Genomic DNA, 20387 nt, shown 5'->3' on the forward strand with positions numbered 1-20387 from the left:
CACTCCAGCTCAGGGAGGATGCTGAGGATGTATCTACATGGGTGGAGACAACACAAGTTATCTGTGCAAGCATGTCTTACCACTTTCTTTATTTTTTGCCTAATTTATTTTTTTTTTTCCATATTGTGGGGCTTCAATGCCGGCCTTTAAGCCTGAGCCGTAGCAGTAAGTTCCGTCAGAGCATTATAGCGGGGACCGACACGATGCAAACACCATGGCCGTTCACTCGGGTTGCCTCAGGAGCTGGTGCGGGTGAGCAGTCCCGAGCCCCGGCCTGTCTCTCGGGGACTCTCGGCCTCAGCCTGGAGCTGTTCCCTCAAACGAAAGCTCCGCACCGCGTTCAGTGTGTTTGGAGGGGCCCATGGCGCCCCTGTACCGCTCTGCCTCAGGCCGCGGGGCGGGCCCGTCCCGCTCGCTGCCGGGCCTGGAGCCGCGCCGGGGCGGGACGCGCTGGCAGCCCGGCCCGGCCCCGCGAACACTGTGGCGGCGCGATGGTGGAGGCCTGGTACATGGACGAGTCCCAGGAGGACCAGCGGACGCCGCACCGGCAGCAGCCCAACCGCGCCGTCAGCCTGGAGCAGCTGCGCCGCCTCGGCGTGGTGTACCGCAGGGTAGGGCGGGGGTGATACCGCAAGGTACGGTGGGGGGTGCCGAGAGTATGGCGGCGGTGATACCGCAGGGTATGGCGGGTGGTACCGCAGGGTACGGCGGGGGGTGCTGAGGGCATGGCGGCGGTGATACCGCAGGGTACGGCGGGGGCTGGTACCGCGGGGTGCGCCGGGGAGCCGCGGGCCGGGCTGAGCCGCGCGGGGAGCGCCAGGCCGGGCCGGGCCGGCCGCAGAGAGAGGAGGCAGCGGAGGCGGGCGGGGGCCCGGTGCAGGCACTCCGTGTGCTTGTGGCCACTCCCCCTGCAGCAGCCGAGCCGCCCCGGCACTGCCGGCACCTCGGGATTCCCACGAGTGCCTGAGTTCCGCCTCTAGCAATGGCGTCCGAACGCTTTTTTTTTTTTTTTTTTTTTTTTTTTTTTTTTTTTTTTTAATCTCCTGTTTTTTGTGTGCCTGTTTTTTTAGTTGGATGCTGATAACTATGAGACTGATCCATGCTTGAAAGAGATTCGGAGAGCAGAAAATTATTCTTGGATGGATATAGTGACCATACATAAAGACAAGCTTCCAAATTATGAGGAAAAGGTACGCGAAACTTGGCTCTCAGTGCGGTTCCCGCGCCGGCCAGCGTGTGACACCTGCACAGCCCAGCGGGACACGGGGATGAGGCTTCCACGTCTAAAATACATCCTGTACCGAAGTCCTGAACATTAAAAAAGAACCTTTGATATAATTTTAAAGATAGTAGAGGTCTTTTGCTTCTGTACATTGCCTTCAAAGGTTTTGAGGATCATTTCCATCATTGTCATTTCAAAACTAAGATTCCTACCAGGAGAGTTCTGCCAATGCTGACCTGTCCTCAGAGAGCCTCTCTGCGATGAAGGCAAGTGGCTGCCAGCTGGGCCTGGGCTTTGAAGGCTTTTACATCCTAATGGCTGCTTGCATAATGTGTCTTTTTTAAGTGAGTGTTAACCCCATGGAATTGTTCCTTGTACAAGAACATTTTTTACCTTGGGGAACTCATACCGTGACAATTTCATAGCAGCTCAACACTGTTCAGGTGAGCCTCCTACAAGGAGCTTTCTCATCCCAGCCTCCAGGTGCTGCTGGCTTGCTGCTCTGACTTGAGGACAGCAACCCAATGACACTTTAATACTTTTATTAAATTTCCATTTAGCAGTTTGTTTTAAGCCCATTGTATTCTAGTGGTTTTGTTTTGGTGAGAAGGTGAAATAGGTAGTAACTTATTAGGCAGGCTCTATCTGACAGAAAGATGGGCCATTCTTTACAAGACGTAGGGACTTCTCATCCTGCTGTGCTGGATCACTTCTGTCTCAAGGACATCTGCAGAAGTGTGTGGCTAAATATCATCCAAACCTGAGCAGGTGCTGATGGTACCTGGCATTGCTGCATTGCTGTTTAGTGCTCACTGTGCACTAAACCTCCCAGGCCTCCGTTAATTGAACTTTTAAAATGTGCTTTGTATTCTGTGCATGTATGAAGAATTCAGCGTTCCATAAAAAAGAGAATGTTGTTGCCACTGTCTTGGACAAGAGAGCCTGGAGCTGGGTCTCACTGTGTGTGGGCAGGCATGACACACTGTTTACATCAGATTGCTGTAGATGGGCTGTGTTTGGCAGTGACTGCATTTTCACAGACAGTAGTAGTACCCGTGCAGCTAATTCAGCTCTACATAAGTGTAAAAGAGAGGGGATAATCTGTGGCTTTGTTTGGTGCTGTGTGTTGGGGGAAAAAAGCACAAAATGATCGAACTGAGCAAGCACAAGGACCAAATCCTGGAGTGTGATGTTTTACCCATCTCTCTTTCAAATGGGTGTAAGGATCACTGTTACTCAGAGAATGGTTATGTACAGCTAGAGCTGCTGTTTCTTGTCAGAGAAGTTCCTGCCCTCCAAAGGGAATGTAGAAGCCTGCTTAGATGTGTCTGGAGACAGAGGCTGGCTTGGCCATCTTACCCATGTTGGTCTCCTCTGTTAGTTAAAATACAGTTACCCTTTGAAAGCCTTTCTCAGCTTCTCTCTGTTTCTGCCAGTTTTCTTTGCAGCTTTCCTATGTTCAGTAGTTTTCCAAAATATTTGCTATTCCTAGATAAAAACATTTTATGAAGAACATTTACACCTCGATGATGAAATTCGCTACATCCTGGAGGGATCTGGCTATTTTGATGTTCGAGACAAGGATGACAAATGGATTCGGATTTCCATGGAGAAAGGAGACATGATAACCCTCCCTGCTGGCATATACCACCGATTTACACTGGATGAGAACGTATGTTGTTGTAGATTACCATAAATTTTGATGACAAATCCATGTGAATGTATATCACATTAGTAACTACATGCCCTGAGACTTGAAGTTCATTAGCAAAACATATTAAATATGAAGGAGGAGGATGAAAAATAATAAATAATTCACAGCATCTGAACCTTTCATTTCCAGGTCACAAATCCAGCCTCTCCTCCTCAGCTGTGACTGTAACTCATTGCCATGTGACATCTGTGGCATATCAAGCCTAGGGCTGTCCCTCCCACAGTTGTCCCAGCTGTCTGTTGAGGTGGAGAAGGTGTGGATGGATCATTCTGTATTGCCTTGTTGTGTATTTTTGTGGGGATAGAAGAACATGTCTGTGTCCAGCAGTGACATCTTTCACCTTTGGGGAAAGAAGGATTTAAGGGTCCAGAGCCACTATTTGCAACTACTGTATGCTAAGCTGGGTGCTGGCTTCACAGGTGGTGGCCTCCTTTGGAAAGATATTTTTGCCAGTGGGAGTGTGAGATTGGCACTTACAGTTCTGGTCTGTGTTTCTCTTCTTGTGGGCTCTTACAGAGGTGTTTGTAACCTCAGCATTACCCCTGCAAAATGGGGAAATGTGTTGTCTCCTGTGTGGTGAAGCTGCATTTCTGGTGAAGGGAATGGTTTTGTTTTGAATCAGCTGTCCAAAGAGCAGTGTTCATACATGTGAAAAAGGGAGATGCTCTTTTAGTGAAAAACCCAGCTTTTCCCATCTGCTTCTTGAGATCCACAGCAAATAAACTACATGTACTATTCTCAGGCTTTTTCTCTACATAAATAAACTGTCAGGGGTTATGGTTGAGTCCCCAAGAAGTCTTAAGTGTTCACTTCAGGAGCTTTAGTCCAGGAGTGCTGACTTCCAAGTAAAATCTTTAGGTGCTTCTAGACCCTGGCATTATGCAGCTAAGTTCTTTTGGTACCTAGCTTTATTCTTACCATTTCTGAACCTGGGTGTAAAATAATAATCTGTTTGTGTTTTACATAATGGGTAGGGTCTAAATGGTACTTCTGCATAGTAGGCAGAAGAGGAGAGTTCCCCATCACCCCATGGTTGGAGCACTTCTGCAGGATATGAAATCCCATTTTCTGCTGCCACAGTTGTAACTTGCACCAGGCATATTTTTTGTTAGCTGGTCTTAGCTGGCTGTTGCTTTTCCTTTTGGAATCTGGAGACTTTTCACTTCCTGTAAGCTTTATTTTTTGAGTAGCTTATGCACTTCCCATTCAGTTTTTATGGCTGTGACTGTGATGCTTCTGGTATTCCCCAAAAGCATTGTGTAAACATTGTGGGTACCTGGGTTCTGCTATTTAGCTAAGCAAATAGGATTTAAATGCTGCACTGCTGAGTATTGTGGATCCAATGCAAAAGGTTTGCATAAGACAGGATGGTTTTGGTTTCTTTGACAGGGGGAGAAGTGTTGATTCTGCCTGAGCTGGAGGTGCTGGTCATGACACAATGTATCACTGCATAGGGGGCCACAGTCTTCCACGGCAGGCACTGGGAGCAGGAGCAGCAGTATAATGCTATAATTTTCTGGAACGTGTGAAGCTTTCAGTCCATCATGAAATAATTTCAAAAATTTCTGCAGAAGTGCAAGTGAAACCTTAAATTTGGAATGAAGACCCCTTGAAAAGGAGCTCTTAAATGACTTGTCACTTCTTGTTCTGTGGCAGAACTACGTGAAGGCAATGAGGCTGTTTGTTGGAGAGCCCGTCTGGACTGCGTACAACAGGCCGGCTGACGATTTCCCTGCCCGGAAACACTACATGGAGTTCTTGGCTGAAGAAGCACATAATGATGTCTGAGACCTGACAGGGGCAACATCCCGAAGCCCCATCAGAATAAATGTGCCTTGCTGCTTTTCACTGATTAAACTTGCATTTAAAATCACAGAATCATAGAAAAATTTAGATTGAAAGGCCATTTGGAGGTCATTTTGTCCAACCCTGTGAATTACTATACCGGTTTTAAATCTAGACCATGTTGCTCAAGATGTTTGGAAACCTCTGGTGATGGAGGTCACACAGGCTGTCTGGGTGCTGGCTCCAGCACTTAGCTGCTCCTATGGCCAAGAATTTGTTCCTCATGGCCAACTCCCTGGTTGCAGTTTGGAGTTGTTGTCTATTGCCCTTTCACTGCATGTCTGAGGAGAGTCTGGCTCTGCCTTCTTTACAGTCCCTGCTCTAGCAGGAAACTGTAGTTGGGTCTCCTCTGAGCCTTCTCCTCTCCAGGCTGCACAGACCAGTGCCCTTGGCTGGGCTCCCTTCTGCTAAGTAAGATGTTCAACATGTTTTGCCCCAGTTCTGATGACTGAGGGATGTCACTTGTAACCACCTGATTGATAGTTTAGTTTGAACCACAGACTGTTTTGAGCCCAGTGGACCCAAGTTCTTTATCCACCCAGTAGTTTGTATCCTCAGTCAGGCTGCAAGGCTGCTGTGGGACACACTAGTGAAAGCCCTGCTGCAGTCAAGGGGAATGGCACCTGTGGTGTCCCCTTTGCTGCAGAGCCATTGCTCCTGGGATTTGGCATCAGTCAGAATGTGCCCTTGGTGAATTGGCATTGACTGGTTGCTCCTCATCACTTCCTCATCCTGGTATTTCTTGTGCCTTGAACACCTTCCATAATGGCATATTCTGTAACATTCCTGGGGACTGAAGCAGGGCTGAGCAGCCTGCAGTTCCCCAGATGTTTTTTCGTGCCTTTTTGAAGGTGGCAGTATTATTTGCCTTTTTCTGCTCAAAAAGGTTTTCCTGATCTCTCTGACCTTTCAAAGATGCCAGCAGCCTTGCAGTGACATTAGTCGCATTTACAGTTGCTCAGGAATCCATTTTCTAACCTTTTTTTTTTCCTTGGTATTTCTGGCAGGTAGAATTGTGAGAGGTGGGCTACATTAATATTCATTTTGCTCAGAATCCATGCTAATGAACTACGTAGGATTCTGGTTTTAATTAAAGAAAAGAAACTCTCCTTCATTCTTGTCTAAAAATGTTCATCAGATAAATTTACATAATCGGCATTTTAGTATGCAGCTTTCCAAGTTCTGCCCTGGTACATAAAACTGTGGTTTTCTCAGTAAAATGTAGCAAATTTGTTCTTGTGAGTTATTAATAAAATTACTTTGATCTAGGTATGTTGATTTTTTATTGGTTTGTTTTTTTTTATTCTTTGTGCTGACATTTAGGATCCATTGAACAGTGTTACTGTAATTATTAATCAGCTTTTACTCCTTGTGCTGGCATTGATTTGTTCTGTAACATGGGACAAATCACTCACTGTGCCTCAGTTTCTTGAGCTGTGAGAGGGAGAAGAATAGGCTTAGGCACACTGGGCTGGTTTTCAGTAAATGCCTTGTGCTTCCCCAGGACATGGAGCTCCCCAGCAGCGGGCACTGGAGCGTTTTACTCTTCTCAGTGATGAATTATGTTAGCTGGGTAGATGTACTGCTTGCTCCAGCTCTCAGTGGATGATGAGCTGAGTGCAGCCTGTGTGCTGATTTCAGCCAGATACAGTACATGCTCCTGCCTTGCAGTCTCCTTAATAAACAACTCTAGAAGGAGGTTGAAATGGCCCTACCTGGGTCTTCCTAATGTAGCAGATGATGGATAATTGAATTTTCCCACTGTTCTTTCCTATGTGTGTGTACACAGCCCTTCTTTAGTAGGTAACAGCGTTTTTCTCACTTTGTAGCAGCATTACTGTTAACTGTTTCTGAGTGTTTTATTTCTTCAAATGTTTCTGGAAGTGAAGTTGCAATTTTGAAGTGAAATTGTACTAAACTTAAAGGTTGGAAAGGATGAAGAAAAAAGTTGTGTTTCCTGGGGTTTGGGTTGCAAGCTAGATGAGATGTGGGGACACAGGTGACCCTTCAGTCTGCCAGTGTGGGCTCAGTTTATGGGAGGGGTGCAGGCACAACCCACGCTTGCAAAACTGAAACTCATCCAGCTCTCCATGCAGCCGGGACTGGCTTTTGTGCTGTGGTCCATAAGCCTGTCTGAAAATCAGTGTTAGGAGCAAATAGAAAGTTTAGCTATAGTCAGACACACACGGGGGAGGCTGTGCTGTGACATGTGCCTTATTGGCTCAGGGATTTGTGTGCCACTTGTCTGAAGGGAGGTCTTGAATGTCCTCTTGTACAGCACACTGGGGCTTCCTGCTCCCAGAACAAACTTTGGGGATTTTTCAAGGTACAGCTACAGGAATAAATGACAGCTATTGCCTGCAGCAGATTTTATTCCTTTGATTTATATGCCACAGAAAATTGAGTTTCTGAATGTAAAGTAAAACGACTGTTTTCTTCTGCTGCTGGTAGCAGTCCCTGGTATCCCATCGAATTCATCCCCCTTCTAAGCTTTTGTTTCCTTTTTTTAAAATCAGAAGCCAAGATGAGACTGTTCATTCCTCCCAGGGGCCTTTCTGTTTTGATCTCTCTGTGCAAAAGGAGAGGCAGGGCAGCAGCACAGGCCCTCAGAAACCCCCACGTGCAGAGCAGGCAGCCTCAACAGGCTGGGGGAGCGACCAGGAAGAGAGAGCAGGTCATGCATCCTCCTCACGAGAGATTTACAGTCGGGAGCAGCAGTGAGGGATGGACAGTAAAGCAGCTGCCCGCAGCAATTGCTTTCAGCAGCTCGCTGATGTAGGATGTGACCTGGGGAGCAGGACTGAACCACCTTGTTTTGTTGCCTCTCTGGAGGAATATATACACCCAGCAGAGCTCCCATCTCCTGGCTGTCAAAATAACACACGATCGCCCCACTGGAGATCGTTCATCATTTTCATAGCACAATGCATTCTGCTGCTGAGAGGTGGCAGGGGCTGTGGGGGTCTGACTGTCAACACTTTGGAGTCCATGCCCTTTACTGCTATAGGTGTCTTTGAAAGGGTGAAAGCTTTGCACTCTGAAAGTGGTTTTTGTCAGCCAGGAAAAAAGCAATTTGGGGCTGGAATAAAGATTCCACACCTGCAAAGAGGTCATGTGGGAAATTACAGAGGGAGGAAACAGCTGGTCAGAAAAAAATGTTAATAGAAAACATTCCAGAAAGCAGAGAGATGGGAAGGAGAAGATGCCATTCCTTCAGATGAAAAATGCAGTTTATTTTCATTGTGGTTTTTGGATTTTTTCTTTCTTGCCTCTGCCCACCCCTACCCGCCACCACCCCCCTCCACCCCCAAAAAATGCAAAGTTAAATTGATTTTTGGTCCAAAAACAAGGTTCTGTTTTACCACTGCCAGTGGAAGACCTTGGTATATTGCTGTAGTATGAAAATTCATGGAAGTAGTTTCAGCAACATCATATTGGCAGCATTAACTCAGGCACGGGAAATATTTCAGCTCCTCCAGAATTAGAGGTTAAAAAAATAGGATCAATGGTACTGAATTGAGATGTTTAAAGACAGCTTTTTTGGTACTTATCTATTATTTTCTGGTTTAATCCAAACTTTCCCAAAGTGGCATATACCCCATTTTCTCATGAACATCTTGAGAGAGCTTTTCTAAGGAGACTCAGTGCGAATTGTGGATGGACAGCAGGATTTTTAATAATTTAGGCGAGCAGACTGGTGTCTGTGCTCCCTTGTTATATGTCCTGGAGCAAGTGTCTGTGGCTGGATTCTTTTTAATGAAAAGACATTTCACTGCCAGTTGGTAGTTAAATAGTAACATTGATTTGGGGAGGTCTACAAATAGGTGAGGGGAAGCGCTGCAGGTGGTGAGTGTCTGGCCCTGGGCTGCCTGAGGGCAGGGGCTGTGCTGCTGCCTGCAGCTGTGGGAGCTGCTAGCTGCCTGTCCTGGCTGCTCAACCTGACGAGTATAAATGTACTAAGAGCACCGGCTCCTGCTGGCAGAACAGGCACCTCCTGCCAGGTTTCTGGTTCCAGAACTTCACTTGAACTAGGAACTTAGAAGGGACAGTTTCCTGACAAAGGCAGTCATTTAATGTCAGCTGGCAAACACCAGCACACATAAGGCTGAGATGCAAGCTGAGCACTGCTTTGAAGAATATTTCTTTGTAGCCAAAATGTGGATTTAGATATTTGGCCAAGCTGTAGTAGACCTGACTTGTTCTGTCCTTGAAAATGACATCATTTGTTTGGGAGTCTTTTCTGGGAAAATGATAGAAATTTCTCAGATTCCTTCCCTCCCCCCCAAATAGGGGAGGAAGTCTGAGAATAGGGTCACTGACAGTTGTCTTCTATTTCCTGACGCCAAATAAATATATCAGCTCATTGGGGGCATGAATTGGTGTTACAATTTAAATATTCCTGGCTCAAAGAGGCAGATTTAATCTGATTTACTGCACTCATTGTGATTTTACAGCTTGATTCCCAAAACATTTCGTGTGGTTGCAAAAAGGTAATATTCTGCTATGCCTGCAGTTTGAAAAACCTATTTTTGTGCAACTGAGTCACTAGCTCTCATTATTTATTAACTGTATAAGTACCCAGATAAGGCAAAGAAGAAAAATTTCACAAAACCAAATTGCTTGGGAAAAGATTCAACGGTTGAAGGACTGTGAATCTCTTTCAATTCTGGCCTCCCCTGCTGCAGTTCTCTCTGGGATACCTGCATTAATTTTGTTTAATTCTCTATGCTGCTTCTCAGAGTACCAATTAAAAACTGTTGTGCCTGTCAATATTAGCTGGTAGAAAATTGGGCTGGGTATGCTCTGTGATTGCCTTTGGTCACAGACACAGCCCAGAGCAGCCAAGCTGAGCTCTGGGCTCTGGTTTCCCCTGTGATCACAGGCATTTGAGCTGGGAGAATTTGATTTGGGTCTGCCCTCAGGCTCATTTTTTTTCCCCAGATGATTCAGGCAACTTAAAGCTGACAGTGGTGGCCAGGTTTTGCACAGGCTGCTGCCCCAGCCTTGGGTGAGGCTCAGTCCTGCTGCCTGCCACTGGAGTGTGTCCCAGAATTTGATGTACTTGCTCACACATTGTATTGAAAATACTGTTTTGGTTTGGTTTTTTTTTTGGGGGGGGGGGTTGTTGCGTTTTTTTTTTCTTCTAATTAACAGCTCTAGTTCTGTATCTCTTAACTTCAGTTTTTTCAATTTAGTACTGACAGTCTTGACAGTTTTTCAAGCCAAAGAGGAACCTTCTCCCCCCTTCCATCCTTGCCTGAAAAAAGTGACATCCAATTTTTTCCCTCTTTGTGGGAAAATTATAAGCCATTATTGCTGCCTTTTGGGTGGATTCATTTTAATGACTTTCATACATAATAAACATCTGCAGATGACTGCCCAAATCTAGGACAGAAAATCTATGTGTTGATCCAGAACAGCTTGGAAAGGCAGTACCTAGGTCCTCCTCCCCATCCACACCTTTCTCTTCCTAAGAGCAGGCTTGTGACCATCTCTCACACCTCTTCAAGATCAGAATCTCTAAATTTGTAATCCCCAGACTGGCTGGGAGAACTAAGTGGGAAAGCAGCTTTCTGCTATCATATCCTGAAGGTTAGTGCTGGTGGGGCTTGTTTGCATTGAGCACTACAGAACTGCTGTTCAAATGCCAGAAACTCTGTACAGTTTTCTGCATTGTAAGGTATCTCACTGGTAAGATAATTCCTTCCTCAATGTTTAATTAAGTGGGTAGAAAGCAAGATGGAAGAAGTGGATGGCATCTTCCTTTGAACTCTGATAGGTGGGAGCTACTGGATAAACTCACTTTACATCTTTAATTTCCATGGCCTCTGCTCATGACAGAAGCATTATAGGTTGCTACCTCAGCAACCTCAGAGAAGTTGACCCTGCCTGCTGTGGTTCTGCCCGTCTGAAATACATTTACATCTGTATTTGCTGCTTCAGTCCCATTTTGCCAATATTGCTTGGTTTCAAGTTGAAGCAGTGAGGGAATGTTCTCACTGCAGCTGCTGATGGCAGTGCCACACATCCTGCACTCCTCTTTCAGGCAGCTCCAGCACATGTGGTTGATTAAGCACATCAGCTGACATACAAATGAGAGAGACAAACTTAGCTGTGCATAAAGATCCTGCATAAAGATAAGCATAAATACCCTGCTTATCCTCCACTCTGACTGGATTTGCGAAACACCTGCAGCAAAGGCTTCACAGAGGAGCTGTCTGTGTACCTCTTATTAGGCCTATAGTGCAGAAAACCCAGCAGCCTACCCAGGCATCATGGTAATTCCCAGCACATCCTTGTGTTGACAGCCTCAGGAGGAAGATGTATCTGGAGAGGGTGTTAGCTGGCTGGGTGAGTTCTTCCACCAGGTCAGTGAGCTCATCTAGATTGGGCTGCTCCTGCTGACATGAAGGACAGGGTGAGTGAAGGAATGACCATCCTTTCCAGTACACTGGCTGAAGTCCATTGTGGAGTTTCAGGCATGTCTGCACATGTCTGCCTTTGGGGAACACCTAATGTGTCCAGTTTGAAAACTGAGGCACCAGGAAAATGTCAGTGACCAGCTGGTGAGGGGATGCCATTATCACCTGAACTGCAGTTAGGTATTAGAAATGCCAGAGAGATGCTCAAGTTCTTTTGAGGATCAGAGTCTCTGTGCATAATGCAATTATCTGGATGTCTGAAGTACACCTCTTCTCCTCTTTTAATAAAAGTGGGAATTTAAATGCAAAACTTCTGTTAAGGCACATTAAGCTTTAAGATTTGAATGCAACAATCAGGGCATTCAGGCTCTGCTTTCCACAGCTTTTCTCACTTAGCCAGATGACATATGCATGCTGTGTTTTAGAACTGAGCTCTGCCCTCATTTACACCAGGAACCCTCATTAAATTCAGCTGAATTCATTGAATTTAACAGGATTGCCTGGTGTAATTAATGTTTTGAGGACAAAGTTTGTCCTTGGCTTTAATGTTCTAACATCATATAGAGCATTCAGATGTGTAACGGGCAGAATTTAGGGAAGTCAAACACTTGTATGTATGTTACATCCAAACCATAAAGTGACATTGAGTCTTACCTGCATTTCATAAACAGTTAATAATTTGCATTCATCCAGCAGTGATAATATGCCTCTGCATTTAAATTTTAATTATTCTGCAAGTCTACCAGGATGTCACTTGTTTAATGGCTGGCTGAGCTTAGAGGTCACCCGGTCCAAGTCTCCTCTAATGGCATTTTTATCTGAGCAAAAGCTTTGACTAATAACAACACAGCAAACATGTTGAAGTGAGACCTATGTAGTAATACACATGAATTAAAATGTAGAGAAATTTGGAAAATGGGACTTTGTTTTCAGAGTGTTTCTTTTATAATGGTTATTGGACTCTGACTAGGATAGTAACTTTTTATTCTCTGCCAATCAGAATACAGACTGTCATTTACATGTGCAGTGTCAGGCACTATGGAACCAAAAAGGAAGCTTTTTACTTCAGTTGTAAAGAGGCAAGTGGCTCCAGCATGCTGGATGATGATGGATCATGCTACTTTCACTTAGCATTGGAACAGACAAATGACACTTTCTGAAAGCAAGACAACAGTACAGCAATGCAATTTGACACTTCAGCTAAATGTATGTGAATCTCTTTTATATTATTCTACATATTACTGTAAAAAATTCAATAGCTTGGGTTGAAAAGGACCTTTGAAGCTCATCTAGTTCAACCCTCTCCATCTTCCACTACAACAGACTGCTTAAAACCCATCCAGCCTTTGTCTTGAATGCATTCAAGGATGGGGAGCCTCTCTGGACAAACTATTCCAGTGCCACACCAAGAAGAAGAATATTTTCCTTATGTCCAAGCTAAACCTACCCTCTTTTAGTTTATAACTGTTACTCCTTGTCCTACTTCTACATGTCCTGGGAAGTTGTTCAGTGCTGTCAGCATCTTTGAGAACAAGGCTGTCACATACCAGGAGTTCTTTTTATCTCCAAAGAAACTCCATGCGCAAGAAAAGGAACCTATGCTGGGGAAAATATACTACTAGAATAAAAAAATGAGTACAGGGAGTAACACACCTGATCAGATTAACAGCTGTAACAAAATGAAAACAACAGTGATTTCAGCTCACTTATCAGTGTAAACTGAGAATCTGTCCAATTACCGTTAAGCCTTGTCTAAAATCCTAGCAGAAATTAAAACAAATGTAAAACCTCATAAAGCATAATGCAATATAACTACTTTTAATTTACTATTTTAATACTCACTTAAGTTATGCAAATGGTGTTTGAGCCCAGCTAAAGCAGGTGGTGCTGAATATTTAATTTCTGAGTTTAGTAGTGGTACCTTAGGACAAGTCTACCCAGGTGCTGCACAAGTTTAATTCAGATCCAGCTGTTCAACCTAGAGGCCAAGTCAGAAACAGAAATACCAACTGCTATCAATTTTTTTCAGTTGGTTAGTACACAACTAGCTGTTGTTTCGGGTACAAGTATGGCCTGTCAAACAGGAATACACTGTAAAAATGGAGCAATTTCAGTTTCTGCATAAGCTGTAGGCTTATTTCTTTTCAGGTGACCAGCGACTTTGCAGCATCCTTATGTCTGCATGTCTAGACTGCAGAAGTTTTCAAACAACCTGACTTTTGAGGACAACTGTTTGGCCCCTGTACAGTATCTCCAGATGGACAAGCATAAAAATGAGTTATTGGTTACTTAAAAATACAGGTGGGGGTATTTAAAGGGAGTGAGAATTAATTGATGGATATGGTATTAAAAAATCTAACACACTTATGGAATTGTCCCATGGCAGTGATTTGTGACAAGAAACTAGTCCAATTGCTAATCATTAAATCTCAGAACAATAAAACCCTCCTATGAACAGATGCATATATTGTGTTCATGTATGAGTGGGAGTATCTGCATTGAATCTTTATGATACAGCTGAAGGGAGAAATGTGGGCAGAGATGTGAAATACAGTGGTATCACAGTGGTACTGTGATTCAAAAAATCTGTGTTCTGAGGGATGCCAAAATCAGTATATGCTGATACTGTTCCATCACTAGTAACTGCCTTGTGTCCTGAACCCTATTTGCTTCCACTCTGTGTGGCCTAACCTTTAGATACCTCTGCCTCAGGCTCTGCATCATTTTCCCTGGGAAATACTTCATGCTCAGTGTTTTCGCTTTATAACGGGAGAGGAGAGGAACTGAACTGAAATCCATTGTGTTTCCACTCCACCTGGCACTGCTCCTTTCTCTACCCAGCAGAATGCCAGAGTGGAGCACCTGTGCAGAATCCATGTGTTTTAATTTGAAAGATTTAGCAGTTACACAAACCCAAGGAAGTACAGGGAGACCATTTAGTCTAGTCCCTCATTCTGTGGGAAACAGATTCTGTGCAGGATTGTTGGACTCCCTCACACACTCTTGGACATGTCCCTGTGCTACTGGGACTTGGACTAGATGGCCAGATGGCCTCCAGCAGTTCCTCCCAACCTTAGCCATGCTGTGACTCTGAATGCTGGTTATCAAGCAGCCTCCTCTGACAGCCACAGACACACTAAAGTGTAAGATTCAGGAGTCTGATGGGGACAAAATGAAGAGAGGTGTGTTCAGAATTTCCTTTCCATAACACACATACTGATATTCTGTCAATAACTCCTAGCCGATGAAATAAGCTCATTGGCTACTCATTGACTACTGCAAAATTATCAAGACAAAATAAGGTTAAATTCAGTTTTTCTCATAAAAGAATCTGAGTAGTTGATTATATATATATAATTATATGTATACACACATGTATATTGTAGTGCACTGTAATGAGGAGTAACTGGACAGAAACAGACCTATAGGGATGAAAGGGATGAAGCTGGCTCTAAGTCAACACGAAGTCTTTGCAATGACAGGCCTATTAGAGGTGACAGATTCTGTAGTAATGCCACTGAATATCGTAATTGAATAGATTTTATTTCACATTTACACATTAGTGAGAGTATATACAATTTAAAAAAATCAGCCTTGCTGGAAAAACTTAGTTGGAAATGATCTATCCCAACTTGAGACACTGAGTATTAAAGCTATCACCCTCTTTGACAGCCACAGCCTCTAAAAGTGCCTGCTTCTTCTGCATACTGCGAGAGGACTCCAGTTCATACATGGTGGTCAGGTTGAAGAGGACACTCTCGTGCAGGTAGTGCTGAGGGTCCTGCTGAACCATTCCTTCCAACTGCCGGAGGGAATCCTTCAGTTTCCCCAGGTACAGAAGACAAACAGCAGCATTGTTGTTAGCCTAGGGAAAAACATATTGTAAACAAATTGTGTGTTTATAAATATATATATATGCATTTACAAGTGATGAGAGAGAAGGAAAAGAAGTCTAGCATCTGCAGTTACAACATATTTACTGTATGCTAAGAATTACTATTCTGCATGTGTGTGCAAAACTAAAATACATTATCAATTATACAATGCTTTCCTTTTCTTTTAATTCTCAAATTTACCCTCTGCCAGTAGGACCTGCTGATGTCTAAGAACTGAAACTCTAAAAGACAATTTAAAATGAAATATAAATAGTATAGGACATTAGTCTGAAAGCCAAGAGAAACAAATTTCAGAAACCACATGATCTTCTACATGCATTTTCATAGATTTTTTTTTTTAATTACTTCATTATATTTTCAGAAGTGTTTTTCTCTCTCTCTGGCTTACATGTCCACATAAGCAACAGGAAGATACTTTCTTATCACAAAGGCATCTACAGCTGATTTCACGTAAATCCAGCAGATAGGGCAGTCTAAATATATATGAATGATCAAGTCAGGTTCCATTTTCCTTAACACACAAAATGGGTTTTATGAGTTACTGAAAGATTCCAATAGTACAAAGTGAAAACATGTGATAACATGTTTGGCAGCAGAAACTTTCATATCTTCTAAAGCTGAAGATAAAGGAAGAACATGGCCTTTTAGAAAAAAATATTTTTCTGTCCATTCAGGAAACCTTTCTGATCTTGTGTGATTTATAATACATGCTATTTTACAGCCTGCAAAATAATGCAATTCATGTGTTTCTTAAACTCAGTCCCTTCAGTCTGTAGATGGCCTTGGAGCAGATTACTGAGGGTAAGCTGTCTGACTTCTCAGGAACACTTATGTGACCATGCACTGAAAAACTGCCAGGTGTAGGAAACCCAAAGGTAAATATGCAGCTCTTTGATCTCAGCTAGTGACAGGAACCCAAGGCTCCAATATACAACATGTGAAAAACGCCATGTTTAAAATTACAATATCCTTTCAATGTTGTGTGAAATCAAGTTAATTTTATACATGTTGGCAGCTGCCATTTCTTTTCCTGACATGCAAGTCTATGCTAAAAACAGTGAGTGCCAAAAAAAGTGCCTTTGCAAAGATCCTGTAAAAGAAGAGAGTCTTGGAATTTCTACATGCATGCCTAAGTATTCACGCCCTTCATACAGACTGGTTCTTAATTTCCCATCCCATTTTCCACCTTATCCTTATGTATACTGAAAACCTTTTGGCACACATGCCACATCCCATTTTTCTGTAAAGCCCTGAGCATACTCTGGGCACTAATTAAATCCATGCATGAAGTATTACGAGAATAATTTAGGTGTTCATTATATATGTAGCAATTTGAAGATTTACCACAGCATTTGATGAGTCAATCCTTAAAATTTCTGTGAAAAATCGATGAGCTTCCGCAAAATTATTCTGACCGAGGTGGAGAAATGCTCTAGAAAGTAAGTGACATATAAATGAGTTCTACTCATAAACCCAAGGTAATAATACATTTTAAAAAGAATGGACACCATTTTTTATTTTTCCTGTTACAGATGTGAGAGTTTCTGACATTTGTTCTTTACAGTGTGAAGGAGACACTGATTTACAGACAAATGGAATGACAACTTGGATCGCTCAGCTGTATTTTTTGTCTACAAGAGCAACAGTCTTCATTGTGTTTTATTAATTTAAATGCATATACTCTCTTCCCAGAATTATTTCTCTTCATGAAATCAGCCACATAATTTTCAGGACACTTTTGAATAGTATCCTCTAAAGATATTAAGCCAATGTGCTAACCATTGCAAAGTGAGTTCCCCATCACACAGCTTGATTTACTACAGTGTATTCAAGCATCCTTTGAAGCTACCGGGTGGCACTTTCCTGGCAGATCTGATTGTAGGATAACTGCCCAAAATAACTTCTCCTCTCCTAACAGGTATTTATGCAAATGTATATTGAAAAAACACGGTGAAAATATGCAGTGCCTGAAAGAATGAAAAAAAATCAACTGAAAGATCCCAGTTTCAATGCAGGATGATACGACTGTACCAAGTTAGAGATCTCCTGAGTCTGTGCGCCATTCAGTCTCACCTATGACAGATGAAGTCCCATAAAAGAGAGGAAGAGAACAGGATTGTCTCAAGGGTAGTTTAATTGTCACCTTGCATACTTTTAGAACTACATTTTAAGAAATTTTATTTAGCTATTAAATTACCTACCTGTTCATTAAAACCATAATTTGGCTCTGTAGTCCATCCAATTTGTGAGTCACTTTCTCAACATCTTGAAAATATTTTTCTGCAGTTTTTATGTCTCCAATCTAGACAGAAAAATCGTAAGTGAGTTACCACAATAAGAAGAAAAGAGCTACATCTTGATTATATCTTATAAGGACACAAAAACATATGCAGCATATCAAAGTCCATTACCAAGCTCTTTATACCAAGATGACCTGGTAACACCTGTTACCAAGCAATGTATTTGAAGAGCCACGTTAAGGTCATGAAACGCACACAAAAAGCATGTCCAATTTGGCTATGGCAGTTTCTCAGCTGTGGCTGTGGAGCACTTGAGGACTGTAGGGCAGGGAGGCCCCATATCCTCATCTAGCTCTGTTGCTGTAACTAACTCCACAGCTCAAAACAGTAGCTGAAAATGAGAAAAGGTCAGAGTTACTTCCAGTGAAATGGGCGTGATTCCACAGGAAGGAAAGACAGACACCAGTTAGCACAGGACCCACACCTGGTTAACCCACAGCCTCTGGGTCGTAGCCAGGGGCCACAGGACATCTTCAATGCATCACTACACATCAGAAAACAACTTCAGTACAATGGACCATTGAGGATATTGGCAAGATGGACTATTTGCAGATTAAAAAAACACCAAAGAGTGAGTTGAGCAGGATAAAGGAATGAGAGATTTGAAAACTGGTATAAAGAAGTACAAATCTGATAGGGGGTGGAATGGGGGAGGATTTCTAAAAAGGAAGGGGTATTTCACCTAAAGGTGTGTCACATACATTGCTCTTTGAGATGAAAAAAATACTTGAAGAAGGCCACTTATCTGGAAAATAAGTTACCAGCATATTTTTCAGGCTGGAGAGATGGAAGAAGACAAAAATAAATCATCAAAAGGAGTAAAATTAAACTAGCTCAGAAGCATAAAGCCATGGAAACCAGGCAGTCCTCAGGTGGGGAGATTCAAGGGGGCCCTTAAGAGACCACCCAATTTTTAAGAACACTATGAAAAATGTTTGTGACAAATGTGCTAAAGTCTCCTTAATGCTCTCAGATGGTGGATATTACAAACCTGAGTCTTACTAGAAAACTTAATCCAGAATTCTTAAATTACCCTAGCATCAGAAAATACCTCCAATCTTACTGCACTTTTTGCCTCAGCTTTTTGTCTGCCCATAGTGGTAGGGAAAAATGTATGACTCCTCTTTTTTTACAGTCTTTTGCATACTTGAAAGTTTTTTATTCCCTTCTAGAATGAAAATCAATTTTCAGGCAAAGCAGTGTTTACCCTTTTCTCATAGATAACGCTTTCTGGATTCTCTGAACTCTCTCCTGTTACTTCACATCCTCCCTGAGTGCCCACATAAGAGGTCTCCATAATCCAACTGATCTCTCATCAGCAGTGAGAAGCAGGAATCACTTTGTTTCACATGTGAATACAAATTTTGCTTTTATGCCAAGTATCTGGAAGTCCAATTCGTTTACCCTTGTGTAGTCTTCTTACTCTCAGCCTATTTCCTTTCTACAGGAAATAGGCTTGTTGTTGCTTCTCATTTTGTATTTGTATATTACTCCCAGTCTTTGGTAGCATTTTGCCTTTGCTGTTTGAATCACAGCCAATTTAACATTTCAGCTTCTCAACTTGTCAAGATTATTTTGCATTCTGATCCTGCCCTTCATAGTGTCTGTAGCACTCCCAGCTTGGCATCATCTGTACATTCTACAAGCATGCTTCACATTTCATCGTACAAGCACTACCTAACCAAAAAATACAAACACTACAAACTCTAAAGAGATCCTTGTGGAAAAAATCAACTAGCAAGTCCTTCCAGTCATCAGCAAATGACTTTCCAACTGCACTTTTCAGAGACAGCAAACATCCATCCATCTGAAGGCTTCATCTACATTTCTTCCCAATTTCCTTAAGGGAATATCCTAGAGGTAGTATCCACTACTAACACCACTAATACAACAGATACTGCTTCACCTCTAACTACAAGGCTTATTCCATGTCAACATAAGGAAATTATTCTTCTTTACGTTTAGGAGATGATCCAATTGAACACTGCAGTCAAAGATGTTGTGTCAATTGCTGTCCATCTACCAAGCATTTCTGGAATACTCATTAATAGTCTTTTCTAATGAAACAGATGCATTTATCTCAGATATTATGTAACTGGACTCAAAACAAATATTATTCATCTGAAAATGCCACACGTTCACTTGTAATGATAAAGGACTTCTCTCTATAAATCCTACTAAAGATGTAAATCACCAAGAAAATAATTACATTTAACAAGAGGATAATGCTGGCAAAGTGTAAATGAATCTGTCCTCGAGTATTTTTAGCCTGGGAATCCCTTAACCATGAGAACAATCAATTCTAAAGCAAGTTACCAGTTTACTCTCCTGAGAGGCTTGATGAGTCCAAATCTAGTATGCTTTGATACTAATTACACATTATTTGTGATCATGAATAGTTCTGATTTCTTAGCAGCATCTCGTATTTTCTCAGCAAATATGCTGAACTCTTAAATCTCATTTTTCCCACAGAGGGGAAACAGTTTACTTTTTAAAAAATTTTGGTGGGAAAGATAATTTAAAAGAAATAACTAGTTTTAATTAGCCATTAAAGTAATAGAACAAATTTAAGTGGTCTTTATCACTTATTCACTTATTTATAATTTTATCACTTATTAACTCAGAAAGTATGACTTCAGTATTTAATAATAATTAGCACATCAAATAAAAATGAAGATTCTACTGTTAACCTCAAATAGTCATATTCCCTAACAAAGAGCCTCCTATATACTATGTGCTTAACTTTGCTGTTCATCTGGAAACCAAGATTAGTTTTCTTCTAGAATTTTTTTATTGCTTTTGACTCAGTTTTGCAGCAATTTATTGCAGAGGGTAAGGTCAGGCATCTTCAAATTTTTTTTCTTAATGTACTTATTCAAATGCAAATTTTGCATAGGTAAGCCACTGAGAGCTACACAATATAATTCTAGAGACTAAAATATAGTCACTGTTTCTCTAATTCATTCATTGTTTCTGTTTTACAGGTCA

At 42.3% G+C, this 20387-nt stretch overlaps 2 protein-coding genes across 2 annotated transcripts in view; one reads left to right on the forward strand and one right to left on the reverse strand.

Annotated features, from left to right (window-relative positions):
* The first annotated feature begins 384 nt into the window (after window positions 1-384).
* On the forward strand, window positions 385-6053 carry ADI1 (acireductone dioxygenase 1). Its single transcript, XM_059469187.1, has 4 exons — window positions 385-611; window positions 1071-1190; window positions 2715-2894; window positions 4593-6053. Exons 1-4 carry the CDS (start codon window positions 492-494, stop codon window positions 4722-4724), a joined length of 552 nt encoding a protein of 183 aa, XP_059325170.1. The 5' UTR covers window positions 385-491; the 3' UTR covers window positions 4725-6053.
* An 8672-nt stretch (window positions 6054-14725) lies between these two features.
* The window catches only part of TRAPPC12 (trafficking protein particle complex subunit 12), a 50437-nt gene continuing 44775 nt past the window's right edge, over window positions 14726-20387 (reverse strand). Inside the window, exons 10-12 of the mRNA XM_059467742.1 lie at window positions 17301-17401; window positions 16444-16531; window positions 14726-15068 (exon numbers count right to left, since the gene is read on the reverse strand). Of these exons, the coding sequence (XP_059323725.1) occupies window positions 14826-15068; window positions 16444-16531; window positions 17301-17401 (432 nt within the window). The 3' untranslated portion in view covers window positions 14726-14825. The remainder of the gene's footprint in view (window positions 15069-16443; window positions 16532-17300; window positions 17402-20387) is intronic.

This window comes from Ammospiza nelsoni, chromosome 3 (assembly GCF_027579445.1).
Source record: "Ammospiza nelsoni isolate bAmmNel1 chromosome 3, bAmmNel1.pri, whole genome shotgun sequence".
NCBI lineage: Eukaryota > Metazoa > Chordata > Aves > Passeriformes > Passerellidae > Ammospiza > Ammospiza nelsoni.

What these genes read in the sequence shown, in the direction of transcription:
- ADI1 (XM_059469187.1), top strand. Translation starts at nt 492, where the DNA reads ATGGTGGAGGCCTGGTACATGGACGAGTCCCAGGAGGACCAGCGGACG. An exon ending in TCGGCGTGGTGTACCGCAGG is followed by an intron (nt 612 to 1,070) that starts GTAGGGCGGGGG and finishes CTGTTTTTTTAG; the next exon opens with TTGGATGCTGATAACTATGA. An exon ending in GATTTACACTGGATGAGAAC is followed by an intron (nt 2,895 to 4,592) that starts GTATGTTGTTGT and finishes GTTCTGTGGCAG; the next exon opens with AACTACGTGAAGGCAATGAG.